This window comes from Platichthys flesus, chromosome 23, assembly GCF_949316205.1.
Source record: "Platichthys flesus chromosome 23, fPlaFle2.1, whole genome shotgun sequence".
Classification (NCBI taxonomy): Eukaryota; Metazoa; Chordata; class Actinopteri; order Pleuronectiformes; family Pleuronectidae; genus Platichthys; species Platichthys flesus.
In genome coordinates this window covers 17189807-17202487 of record NC_084967.1, presented here as the reverse complement: position 1 = coordinate 17202487, position 12681 = coordinate 17189807, and the positions used below count along the sequence as shown (strand labels likewise).

At 47.0% G+C, this 12681-nt stretch overlaps 2 protein-coding genes and 1 long non-coding RNA gene across 4 annotated transcripts; 2 read left to right on the top strand and 1 right to left on the bottom strand.

The window, feature by feature from the left end:
- Positions 1 to 230: 230 nt before the first annotated feature.
- Positions 231 to 4377, top strand: fbxo7 (F-box protein 7). 2 transcript variants are annotated; one of them, XM_062383261.1, is made up of 9 exons: positions 231 to 351; positions 1484 to 1606; positions 1689 to 1965; positions 2193 to 2441; positions 2588 to 2732; positions 2821 to 2904; positions 2986 to 3081; positions 3270 to 3493; positions 3926 to 4377. In XM_062383261.1, the coding sequence occupies exons 2-9, from the start codon at positions 1485 to 1487 to the stop codon at positions 4214 to 4216; spliced, it is 1488 nt and encodes a 495-aa protein (XP_062239245.1). In that variant the 5' UTR covers positions 231 to 351; position 1484; the 3' UTR covers positions 4217 to 4377. The 2 variants fall into 2 exon arrangements, with proteins under 2 accessions (XP_062239245.1, XP_062239244.1); XM_062383260.1 differs by lacking the exon at positions 231 to 351 and adding an exon at positions 375 to 507.
- Positions 4378 to 4813: 436 nt separating this feature from the next.
- Positions 4814 to 5232, bottom strand: LOC133948663 (uncharacterized). The gene is made up of 2 exons (XR_009920081.1): positions 5108 to 5232; positions 4814 to 4958 (listed from the first exon to the last, which is right to left on the bottom strand). It is a non-coding gene; the product is annotated as an uncharacterized LOC133948663 (long non-coding RNA).
- kiaa0930 lies at positions 5219 to 12561 on the top strand. The gene is made up of 10 exons (XM_062382575.1): positions 5219 to 5572; positions 7838 to 7986; positions 8800 to 8904; positions 9056 to 9133; positions 9213 to 9314; positions 9554 to 9694; positions 9848 to 10036; positions 10585 to 10744; positions 10884 to 11039; positions 11314 to 12561. Exons 1-10 carry the CDS (start codon positions 5377 to 5379, stop codon positions 11352 to 11354), a joined length of 1317 nt encoding a protein of 438 aa, XP_062238559.1. The 5' UTR covers positions 5219 to 5376; the 3' UTR covers positions 11355 to 12561.
- The last annotated feature ends 120 nt before the right edge of the window (positions 12562 to 12681 follow it).

The window sequence follows — 12681 nt, the reverse complement described above, 5'->3', positions numbered from 1 at the left end:
ACTTTTATCAAATGTTAAGAAATGAAATTAATGCAAATTATTATTGTTCGTGAAATGTTTCGAAAAGGAATTATCAGGACATTTTAAAACAATTTTCCTGTAAATATCGAGATACAGTTTATAATTTTAAATAAAGAATCAAGCAAAGCAGCTGTTGTTTGGGATTTTATTAATTTTGAATCAAGTCTATAAACAAGAAACGTGTTTTATTCTGAAGATCTAACCCGGAAGTGTAGTGTCAGTGTGCGCTGTGTCCGCCGCTGATTTCCGGTCTGAGTCAGTTTGATGTTGACAGTGAAATTTAACAGAAAAGTCTGAAAATCATCGGATTTCTTCTCTTGTGTTTGTCACGTGAGTGATTTTAATGTTTCCCGTGTTTCCTGTGAGTCTCTGAGTGTTTCCGGTCCCAGAGCTTTTCACTGACGAGCTGTTTCCACCGTTAAACACAAACAGTTCGTTAACGTCTGTTCGTGAGAAACGAAAACGAAACATTTCACTTCTTCTAAAGTAAGAACGTTTCATTCCAGGTTTCTTCTTTAATATCTGCCTCCAAATAATAATAATAATAATAATTCATTATATTTGGTGTTGTTTGGCTCGTGCGTGATTCTCCTCTGACTTTAATCTTCATATTAACTTTAATTAACGGGAAATTAAAGTGTTCTGCATCCAGTGTTTAAGATCATTTATCATTTTAGTGAAACAACTCAGTAGTTTGAAGCTAAAGTTCTTTCAGAGAGAAAATGACTCAACAAAAAACATAAAATGGCGAATTCCTGATGAGATTTGGTTCAAATGAGCTTTTAATCAAATTCAGTGTTTAATGATGAGATTGTTCTGAAACTCGTTGTTTTCATCACACAACAATTTCCTGTGAAAAGGAAATGAAATGGTTTTTTTTTTAAACCAAACATAATAAAAGTGAAGTTTTCATCCTGTTAAAAAATCCCTGAAATAACATTCAGCTGGTGCTTCAGGGTCTTTGATGTTTGAAAGATTAAAGTGTGTGGAAACGTTCAACTGAATTAAAACACTGAATATTAGAGACTGAATCATCAGAGCCATTGTGTGTTGTGACGTGTGGTCGGTTGTGTGTTGTGACGTGTGGTCGGTTGTGTGTTGTGACGTGTGGTCGGTTGTGTGTTGTGACGTGTTTGGTGACGTGTGGTCGGTTGTGTGTTGTGACGTGTTTGGTGACGTGGGGTCGGTTGTGTGTTGTGACGTGTTTGGTGACGTGTGGTCGGTTGTGTGTTGTGACGTGTTTGGTGACGTGTTGTGACGTGTGGTCGGTTGTGTGTTGTGACGTGTTTGGTGACGTGTGGTCGGTTGTGTGTTGTGACGTGTTTGGTGACGTGTGGTCGGTTGTGTGTTGTGACGTGTTTGGTGACGTGTGGTCGGTTGTGTGTTGTGACGTGTTTGGTGATGTGTGGTCGGTTGTGTGTTGTGACGTGTTTGGTGACGTGTGGTTGTTTGTTTACCTCAGCATGAAGCTGCGGATCCGGCTCAACAGACAGTCGAGCCGGGTGGAGCTTCTGGGAGCAGAGCCGACGGTGACGGAGCTCAGGGATCACGTCAGGGACACGGTGCTGACACTTCATGGACTCAGGTGGGACGTCAACATGTCAGGTGTCTCAGAGGGAAGTGGTCCTTATTGTGTTGTTTCTCTAGTGTTTGTGTTTGTGTCTCAGTCCAGACACGGAGTTCAGTTTGTCTCTGAACAGCTCAGAGCTTCTGTCAGACACGGGGCAGACGCTGGCGTCCTGCGGCATCGTCTCTGGAGATCTGATCTGCGTCGTTCTACCCGAGTCCGTGGCCGCCTCGCTCCGCTCCACCAGCTCCACCAGCTACACCAGCCCCACCTACACAACCAGCTCCACCAGCTCCACCTACACAACCAGCTCCACCTACACAACCTGCAGCCGAGCAGAGAGCCATCCGCTGATGGAGGCCTCCACCTCGGGTCAGGTGAGTGTTCTGATGGATTTGAATTTCAGCAGTTGCTCGTTACAATGAACAATAATCACAAGACGCTCATGTTGGATAAAACCTCTAGAAACTGTGAGTTGAGCAGAGAACAGGAAACGTATTGAGCATTCTGGTCTTTACAGCAGCCCGCCACCAGGGGGCGATCCATCTGTCTCTGCAGCTCATTGTGAAATGTTTGATCCTGATGGTCGTGTTTCATATTAAAGTCCAGCAACAGCTGTGCAGCACTGACCGAGGCCCCTGAGGACCAGGCCCCTGAGGACCAGGTCCCTGAGGACATGGAACCTGAAGCTCCGGCCCCCTGCTGGGAGCCGATGCTGTGCAGCGAGGCCGAGCAGGGGGAGGCTCCTCTGTCCCTGGAGCTGCTCCACCACAGCGCCTCCATCACCAGCCCCAGCGACGCCGTCATGGTGGCAGGACACCTCCTGATGCTGGAGACCGGGTTCGTCCCTCAGGTGAGTCCCTGCTCTCTGTCTCCCCCTGGAGGTTACACTCTCAGCTTCAAGTTTCAAGCTGGTTCATAAACTGATTCCCTGAAATGGACTTTAAGAAGAGAGTGAGTCACATGACTCAGAGTCTGGATGTTTCTCTCCGTGTTGAGGCGTCCGAGGTGAAGCCCGGTGAGATGCCCGGCGGCTGGAGGTCGACCAGCGGACTCTTCAAACTTCCATACACACACCCGCTGTGTGAAAACAGCCTGGCCGTGGTGATGGGCGTGGTCATGGGCCCAGTGCTGGTCATCCACGGTGAGTTGGAACCCGACTGGAGGAGTTAGACGCTTCACGTTATGAAGCTGAGACGCTCTCTGACCTGTTCCTTCTTCTTCTCTTTCAGCCACTCTGAAGCTCAACGACTCCGTCGACACGATTCCCAAACTGTGTCTGAATCCGAGCAGCTACGTGACCGACGAGTGGCCAGGTAGAGCTCTGATTGGTCCGTTAGCCTCCGGAGCACCGGGGGGGGGGCCTCAGTGTTAACCTGTCTGTCCTTGTGTTTCAGGAGAGAGCGCGGCGGCGGCGTTCAAGAACCTGAGCAAACTGTCCCGACTGTTCAAGGACCAGCTGGCCTACCCGCTGATCGCCGCCGCCAGAGCAGGTAGGGATGACTCAGCAGTTTCACACGCTCCTCAGTTCATCGTACAGAACGCTCTGGTTTTAGATCTTCAGGCGAGTTAGTGGAAGCATCAGCTCATGAGCAACCAGCTGGTGTTCCTCTTTACACCACGTGACCACGGGGGTGAGGTCAGAATCCCAGTATTTACTTTCTCCTGATCCTGTTCCCAGCGATGGCGCTGCCGGTGGCGTTCGGCCTGGCGGCGCTGCCTCCGGAGCTGCTGCTGCGAGTCCTGCGGCTGCTGGACGTCCGCTCCGTGGTGAGGCTGGCGTCCGTGTGCCGGCACTTCAGCGTGGTCACATGTGACTCCGCCCTGTGGAGACACCTGTTCCGCAGAGAGTTCCCCGCTGAGCTGTCGGGGAGAGAGTCCAGCAGGAGCTCGGACTGGAGGGAGGTGAGGACCTGAGATGATTCATAACCTGATCATAGGATCTTTGTTTTCACTTTAAACCCAATCAACTTGATTAATGTATTGTGTTTTCATTTATTATATGATTATGGTATTTAACTTCGATTATTTAACTAAAATGAAGTTTGAATCACCTTCATGGTATCAGGGGTTTATAAGTGATTGAAAAACTTAATACGCACCAACCATTTTAAATGTCCTTAATCTTTAATTATGATTAACTCAATAACTGAATTTGTACATTTATTGATAAAAGTTGTTCTTTATTCAAAGTCTCACTTATTCAAATCAGGGTTTCTTAATTTCCTGTCAAGTAACTTGATCTAGAAATAAATGTCAAAACCTTTCATATCAACCTTTTTCTTCCAAACTGAGGAATTTTCAGATTTAATGTTTGATTTTCACGTTTTTCTGCAGCTTTATAAAAAGTTCCATCAGATCCGTGAGCAGAGACGCGCTCCTCGCCGCTTCCTCCCCCCCAACCACCGGAACCCCCGGCACAGGTTTGTGCCCCTCCCCTTCACGCCGCCGCTGCCCGGCATCATCGGAGGAGATTATGACCAGAGACCGGTCCTGCCCCCGGGCCTCCTGCCCCACCTGCCCCACCCCCGCTTCGACCCCATGTTCCCCCACCGCCATCAGGACCGAGCCCTGAGAGGTCGGCCCAGTGGAGGCTGGTCTGCAGACGTCCGGCGAGGATTCATCTGATCATTGAGACTCTGAAGGGTGTTTGTTTCCTGAAACACTCAATATGAATATTATTAATAAAGTATGATCACGTGTTCAGGGTCTGAGGAAAAAGACTGTTTCAGTTTGTGGTGATTTTATTGAAAACCTGCTGTTTTTTTATTAAACAACTAAAAAGTGAATTTATTTTCAGATCTGATTTAAACTGGTTTCAGTTTTTAGCTTCAATACTTTTCAGTTCAGCAGATCGACTTCTTTAAATATGAATATCTATTTATAATACTAATATTATATGATATGTATCTTTAAAATATTAACTTGTTCCATTAACTCATTTTTTATATGAATCTCAGAAATGTTGATTTCATTTTTGATGAATCTTCATAAACTTTAGTTTTTGTCACAAACTTAATGAAGATAAACAAATATTTCTGACACAATGACGTCATCTTTTGTCTCAGACAAAGGGTGGACTCGTTAAAGGACCCGGGTTTCACCGGCGGCCCAGCCCCGCCCGGGCGGGCGGAGTTTAGTCGGTTAAACCAAATCAAACATTAACTTCTTTCCTACAGGGTCACGTGACGCAGTCTGTACCAATGAAAACAGGAGAATTTTACGTTAAATTAGTATTTTTAATATTTCACTTGTTATATTTCCTCGTACTGACCGCGCCTCCGCCCTCCTCCAGCCGGGCGGGGACTATCCTGCTCGTTCCTGCCACTCGATGGTTACACTGACCGGGGTGCGATTGATTTGTGACCCGCTGAAAAGGATCCAGATTAAGAAGAACATGAGTTTTACCAAATTTGTTTCAGTTTCAAAAACTAAACTGGATTAATAAATTATGAATTTAATATAATGATTATATTTTAAATTATATAAAAATAATAATAAATGTAATAAAAATCCAACCCCAGACGCTCTGTCTCTTTAAGAGCCTCGTGTTGATACCGGAAGTGTGAGGACCGCCCCCCCTCCCATCTCTGTCAGCACCGCCCGCCCGGGCTGCCCCGACCTGTCCTCCCCGACCTGTCCGCTCCGTCCTGCGGCTCCTCAGCAGAGACGCACCCGAGTCTCGGATCTGACCCGGGACCGCAGCAGGAACCAGGCGGAGGCCGTGAACCGGGCCGTGGACCGGGCCGTCGGTGGGGACACCGGACTGTCATGATCCCGGTGCGGAGATGGCGTCTTTCCCCGGTTTGTGTAAGGCCGTCGGGCCCGTGGAGGAGGACGGAGACAGGGACGGAGACAGGGACGGAGACAGGGACGAGAGGGACCAGGGGGACGGAGACAGGGAAGGGTCCCTGCAGCAGATGCTGAAGGCGATCACCGACGAGAGGAACCGACTGAGCATCCGCCAGGAGATCAGCGGACTGGGTGAGCAGAACCGGACTGGAGAAGGGGGGGGGGGGACCATAGAGGGGTCAGAGAGAGAGAGAGGGGGGAGAGAGAAAGGGGTCAGAGAGAGAGAGGTAGAGAGAGAGAGAGACCATAGAGGGGTCAGAGAGAGAGAGAGAAAGGGGTCAGAGAGAGAGCGAGACAGGTAGATAGGTAGAGAAAGAGGGAGAGAGAGAGCGAGGGGGAGAGAGAAAGGGGGAGACCATAGAGGGGTCAGATACAGAGAGAGAGGTAGAGAGGGAGAGAGAGGGGTCAGAGAGAGAGGTAGAGAGGGAGAGAGGGAGAGAGATAGACATGTCAGTGACCTCTCACCACATGTGAGGTCATTACATCATGTGATCAGTGACATCATCAGTTGCTGCAGCTCCACAGGAAACACTGAGACGAGATTTTTGGTATTTTTAAACTTCCTGGTTGATAAACATTTTTGTTTACGTGTGTGTCTCTGTGTGTCTCTGTGTGTGTGTCTGTGTGTGTGTGTCTCTTTGTGTGTCTCTGTGTGTGTCTCTAAAGTCCTGATGAAGAATCAAAGCTCTGTTCTCGATGTCGTGACTTCATCTCAACACGAGTCACAAACAGTTTCACTTGTGTATGGAGAGAAGAAGATGAAGATGAAGATGAGACATCGTTCAGAGGAACGATGTCATATCAAAGTGTCGGTGTCCTACCTCTGGTTGCCAGAAGGTCTTTGAACGTTGGTCTTGAGTCATCTTCAGATCTGGGTTTTGGATTCACGGTTTAGTTTGTGAACATTTGTCTAAAGCAAGAGAAGAAGAAGAAACTAGCACCTGGTTCTAAATCTGGATTCTTATTAATCTGATGATTCATTGATCCCGATCACATGAGCAGGTTCCGTCAGGACGTGGTTCTTCACTCAGAAAGGTCACAGGTCCTTCACGTTGCTCTGCTGGATCTCTGGAGGTTCTCAGGATCATAGCTCTAAAGAGTGTGTTTACTAAGGAGGCTGAAGGTGCTCCAGATGATCTTCTTTCAGGAGGGTCTGAGATCTGAGGACCTTCAGGAGGTTCTGAGGTCCTTCAGGTGGTTCTTGATGTCACAGAGGAGCTTCTTGTGGTCACACGGTAGCAGAGCTTCTTCAGGTCGTAGTTCCTTTGCTCACTGAGGAGTCTGTAGATGTTCTTTATGTGGTTCCTGTGTTTAGGAGTTTCTAATGATTCTTTAGTATTTTCTCATTGATGAGGCCTTAAGGATCCTGATGGTGGTTTCTATTTAATATGGTTCTAGAGGTTTATATTGAGGGAAATGCAGTTTATCTCTGGAGCTCCACAGATAAGGAGAAGACGTTCTGGAGGTGACTGTGGAACTCTAACCTTCAACCTCAGTGTCCCAGTCGCCTCTGAAGGTTTCTCTCTATCCATCGGTTCTTTGTTCGTCTTCTCTTCCAGGTCAATGGAGCTTTGACAGAGCTTCACTGATCTAGACCCACAGCTCTAGAAGTGGAGTGAAGAATCCAGCAGTCCGACTCTGACTCCTGGTGACAGATGAGGTTCTCCAGACTTCATGACACAGTTCACGTGTTTTTAAAGTTGGAATCGCTGTAATAAATAGATCAGGACTTCTCTCTTAGTCTCTGAAGCTGAACCGAACCCGCTTCCCTCTGAGCAACAAGAAATAAACAACTGACACACAACAACCGACAACAAGGAGAGAATTCAAATAAATCTGACTGGAAACCTACAGAGGTTCCAGAGGTTCCAGAGGTTCCAGAGGTTCCAGAGGTTCTGTGCCACTGAGAACGTTCTAACACAAAGGTCAGATGTTTACATGATGTAGTGTCTCCTCTGGAGTCCCTGGTTTAATATGGAGCTCCTGCTCAGTACAGAGGTTCATAGAGGAGGTTCTAAAGATCCTGGTTCTAAAGATCCTGGTTCTAAAGATCCTTGGTCTTGTCGGCGGTTCTCTGCTCTTTGCTGATTTCAGTCACTCGTTCTCGCGGCTGCAGTTTTTCTGGAAGCTTCTTCTCCTGCAGGTTCTGGTCAGAGGTCAGAGGTCATTACCTCTCCACTAGCTGAGCTCTGATTGGCTGCTGGACTCACTCCTGCTGGAGCAGCTTCCTCCTCAGAAGTGTGATGTTTGTTTGACATTTAAAAGATATGAACAATAAAATATGAACTCAATATCATAGATATGAAAAACACATCTAATGTTGGTTATGTTGCTGCTGAAGCACGAGTGGAAATGTTTCAATTGTATGTTTTTAACTCTTGTGTCTGTTCTCTTCAGGCTGTTTCAAGGACGACCGCATCGTGTTCTGGACCTGGATGTTCTCCACCTACTTCATGGAGAAGCTGGCTCCTCGTCAGGACGACATGTTGTTCTACGTCCGCAGGAAGCTCAACCACGTCAGCAGCGACCACGCCGACGGCAAAAAGGTGACGACACCACGTGTGTTTCAAATAACAACTAATTTAATACAAACAGATTCATGAGGTCAAACTGAATAAATATCAATATTATATTAATAGGATTAAAATCATGTAATTAGTAAAATAATTAGACAGATTTAAAGATCAGAATATAAAGTACGTGTCCCCAGAGTTTTTGTGACTGCCCCCCTGCTTCCTCTACCTCTTCCTCTTCCTCTTTCTCTTCCTCTTCCTCTTCCTCTTCCTCTTCCTCTTTCTCTTCCTCTTCCTCTTCCTCTTTCTCTTCCTCTTCCTCAGCTCTCGTTTGCCTTTTTTCCTACATCTGTCCCTGGTCGCCATGGTTACACATTATTGTTTTCCGTGTCCAGGTTGGTTAAACCCCCCCCCCCCTCATCATCATCATCATCATCCTCATCTCTTATTGTTCAGATCAGATCAGATTTCACATCGTGCACATTCGTATTTTAATGGTGTTGCCAAGGCAACCAGCCCTGTGCTCTTACACCGCTTGTGATGAAACGTGATGAGACGTGTGTAACCTCTGAACACGCACACACACACACACACACACACACACACTGAGATGAAGTTTAACCTCTGACAAACTGAACCGTCTTGTCTGAACCCGATGTGCCTGAGTTGGGCCGTAGGGGGCGTCACTGAGTCGATGGAGGAGCTTCTCAGTCTGACCTGCTGCCTCCTCCATGTTCCTCACGTCACCTGATCTGACCTCCACAGCCAGCTGCTCGCCCACCAGGCGCCGGCAGCCCATCACGTGATGTAGCTCAGCAGCGTCATGTTGTCCTCTGGTCTCTCCAGGTGGAGGTGGAGGTCTACAGGAGGGACTCCAAGAAGCTGCCCGGCCTCGGTGACCCCGACATCGACTGGGAGGAGAGCGTCTACCTGAACCTCATCCTGCAGAAGGTACGATGGTGAAACCTCCACCACCTCGCTGCTTACTGTCTGGATGTGAAATAAACAGAGGGTCCCTGAACGCATCACATGAAGCCGCTGCACCTTCCAGACGTTGCTGAACATCTGGCTGACCTTCACGTGTCTGATCTCTCTCCTGCAGCTGGACTACGTGGTGACCTGCGCCGTCTGCACGCGCTCGGACGCAGGAGATATCCACATCCACAAGAAGAAGTGTCAGGTGAGACTCGACCGCGGCTGGAACCCGTCACGTCTCACAGCGGCATCCATCTTTCTTCTCTAACTTCCTCCTCCCACAGGAAGTGTTTGCCTCCCCCAGCAAACACGCTATGGACAGTAAAGGGGAGGAGTCAAAGATGAGCTACCCCAACATCTTCTTCATGATCGACAACTTTGATGAGGTAACAACTTTTTTTTGTGTGACCTGTACTGCAGCCAGCCACCAGGGGGCGACTGAGAGGATTTTGCTTCACTCTAGGGAGCTGTCATGGCGTCCGTCTTTATTAACTCTGTGTCCCCTGCGTTGTTTTTCTGACGCATGATTAAAAAACGATGAACTAATGAACCAGCGGCTGATCGTTCCCTCGGAAGCTGAGGCTCTGGTGTGGTGAGATGTTGACGGTCTCCTCCTCTGATGCAGGTGTTCAGCGACATGACGGTTGGCGAGGGCGAGATGGTTTGTGTGGAGCTGGTGGCGAGCGACAAGAGCAACACGTTCCAGGGCGTGATCTTCCAGGGCTCGATCCGCTACGAGGCGCTGAAGAAGGTCTACGACAACCGGGTGAGAAGCTCGTCTGGGTCTGCTCAACCGAACCACGCTAACCAGAAGAAGACTCATTGAGACACAACGAGCTGAGATGTTCGTGACTGAGACGGAAGCTCGTTTCAATTGGATTATTTTGTGTCCGATGAATCTCTTCTTCGCACCCGGCAGGTGAGCGTCGCTGCTAAGATGGCCCAGCGGATGTCCTTCGGCTTCTACAAGTTCAACAACATGGAGTTCGTGAGGATGAAGGGTCCGCAGGGCAAAGGTCACGCAGAGATGGCCGTCAGCAGAGTCCCGACGGGCGACACCTCCCCCTGTGGCACGGAGGAGGATCACGTGTCCCCCATGCACGAGAGGGTGAGAACCTGAGAATAGTGTTTCATTCATCATGTGTCCAGTGAAGCAGCTGAACCTTTTCTGAAGTGGGCGTTCCTCAGGGCTCCGTTCTGGATCCTCTGCTCATTCACCTTCAAATCTCATTTTAAAGTAATTTACTTACATGGAAGAAACTGAATTGATATGTGATATTATGATATAAAACTATTGAATCTTATTATGTAATTATTTGACACAGGATGTTTTCTAGAGTTTTTTATTTGTAATAATTAAATTGGTTTCAAATCGATTTTTACTGAAAGTATCTAAAGATTCCTCTGGAAACAGGAAGTCAGAGTTTAACCATGTTGGTTCAGTTTCACTTCCTCTCGTCTGTGATTCGCTGAAGCAGAAGAGAAACGTCTGCGGCTAAGAGACTCGAACACGAGAGGAAATCAGGTCACGATCAATAATTCATGAATCTGGATTATTCATCGTTTCCGAGGTTACCTCGTCAGCTGGTCACTTCTCCGTGGAAACGATTTGTTGTTGTTTCTGTTGTGATGAAACAACAAGTTTCTATTCACCAGGTGACGTCCTTCAGCACCCCCCCCACCCCGGAGAGGAACCGCCCCTCCTTCTTCTCGCCGTCTCTGAGACGAAAGGTTCCGAGGAACCGAATCGCTGAGATGAAGAAATCTCACTCGGCCAATGACAGCGAGGAATTCTTCAGGGAGGAGGAAGACGAAGGTAAAACAACAAATCATCTTCATCACCGTGTATTGATTAATCACACGAGTTTCAAATCAAAACATCTAATAAACACGTTTCATCAGATTATGTCCACACGGTGATATTGAGGTATAGATGGATTAACGTGTTTCCTCAGAGCTCCACGCCACCTCCAACCTGCGCTCGCGCTCGCTCTCCGGCACCGGCCGCTCGCTCGTCGGCTCGTGGCTCAAGCTGAACCGGAGCGAGGACTACTTCCTGTTGTACTCCCACCTGACCTACGTCACGCTGCCGCTGCACCGCATCACCACCGGTGAGGGCCGGACGCATTACACATGAACCACATTAAACCTGTTTTTAAACTTTAGATCAATGGTTAGTTTGAATGTTTTTCTAGAGCCACTTTAAAACATATTTTATATAAATGTATAAATAAACAGACAAATGGAAAAATATAAAGTTTATGAAATTCTTAGAATGTCAGACAAGAAATTTATTCTGAACCTTCGGGGCTGATGGGAAATTGAATTTGTTGAAATAAACATATATTCTGTTTGTGTGTCTGTGTGTGTGTCTGTGTGTGTCAGACATCCTGGAGGTGCGGCAGAAGCCGATCCTGATGACGTAGCAGCGGCGGTGGAGACTCTAAAGTGCCTCGTGCATCAGGCTCCAGAGACACAGCAGCGCCCTCTGGTGTCCGGAGGGGACGCCACACACACCTGCTTCAGCCGGAGGGACGACAACAAACAAACAAACAAACAAACCAGCCATTCAGGAAGTGCCTCCTCCTCCTCCTCCTCCTCTTCTCAGTTCCTGCTGTGTCCATTGATCATCTCCATGGAACAGGATCACATGACCTCAGCGTGAGCAGGCATTGGCTGAACTCTGATCAGGAAGAACGTTTGTTTCACGTGTAAATATTCTGCTGCTTTTGTCACTGAGACACACACACACACACACATAACCGATACACACACACATTACACACACTTCTTTCGTGGTCACCGAGGCGACGAGACGTGTGATGAGGTCACTTCACGAAGGAGCCAATCACAGCTCAGTTGCAGTCACTTTGTTACATGTTCATCACAACTTTAATTCGTGTTGATTCTTTTGTTCAAACTTATTAAATATTGATTCAACTTTCATGTTTTTAAACTCTGTCCCTCAAACTGTTTGATGTTTAACTCGATTTAACCTGAATATTAAACTAAATTTCATCATTTAACTTTTCCAATGGTTAAAACTAATTAACTGACTTATTCACAGTAAAAATATTTACTTACAAATGTATAACTAACATTCGTTTGTAAAGTCTGTAAAAAGTAAAACTATCATCACTGAGTAGAAACTCACTTCAACGACTTTGAAGAAAACGAAAATTCATATTTCACGAAGAAAAACCACGAAGTTATAAAAAGTGATGAATTAAACCAGGAGCTTCACTTACGCTGCTCGAGTTGAATCATGGGACTGAAAGTTGTGATGAACGTTGAACCAGTTTCAAACTGGTCCGTCACTGGTTCCATCGGCTCAGATCAGATTGGCACTCGGAGACGATCAAAGTGTTTTTCTTCGGGTCGTATTTAAAGTGAAATATTGTTTTTGATTTATGTATTTATGGTTTCTCCAGCTGAATGTATCCACGACGACAGTTCGCACTGTAAAACGCTTTTAGAACCTTTTTCAAGCTGTTTGTTAAAACTCTTTGTTCCTGCGTCACTTGAACGCATCGTCGTGGCTTTTGTACACACGCTCGTTGTGCTCGTTCTCAGATTCTCTTCTTTTACAAACTGTACTTTCCTGTTTATTTATTAAAATACATATTATCAGAATCACCTGTCACTGGTTTCTATGACGACACCTAAAGGTTCATTTACATTGTGTTTGAGGTCGTGAACTTTGGTGTGGCGCCACCTTCAGGACAAACTCAACCCTTCAGTTTCACATCCTGG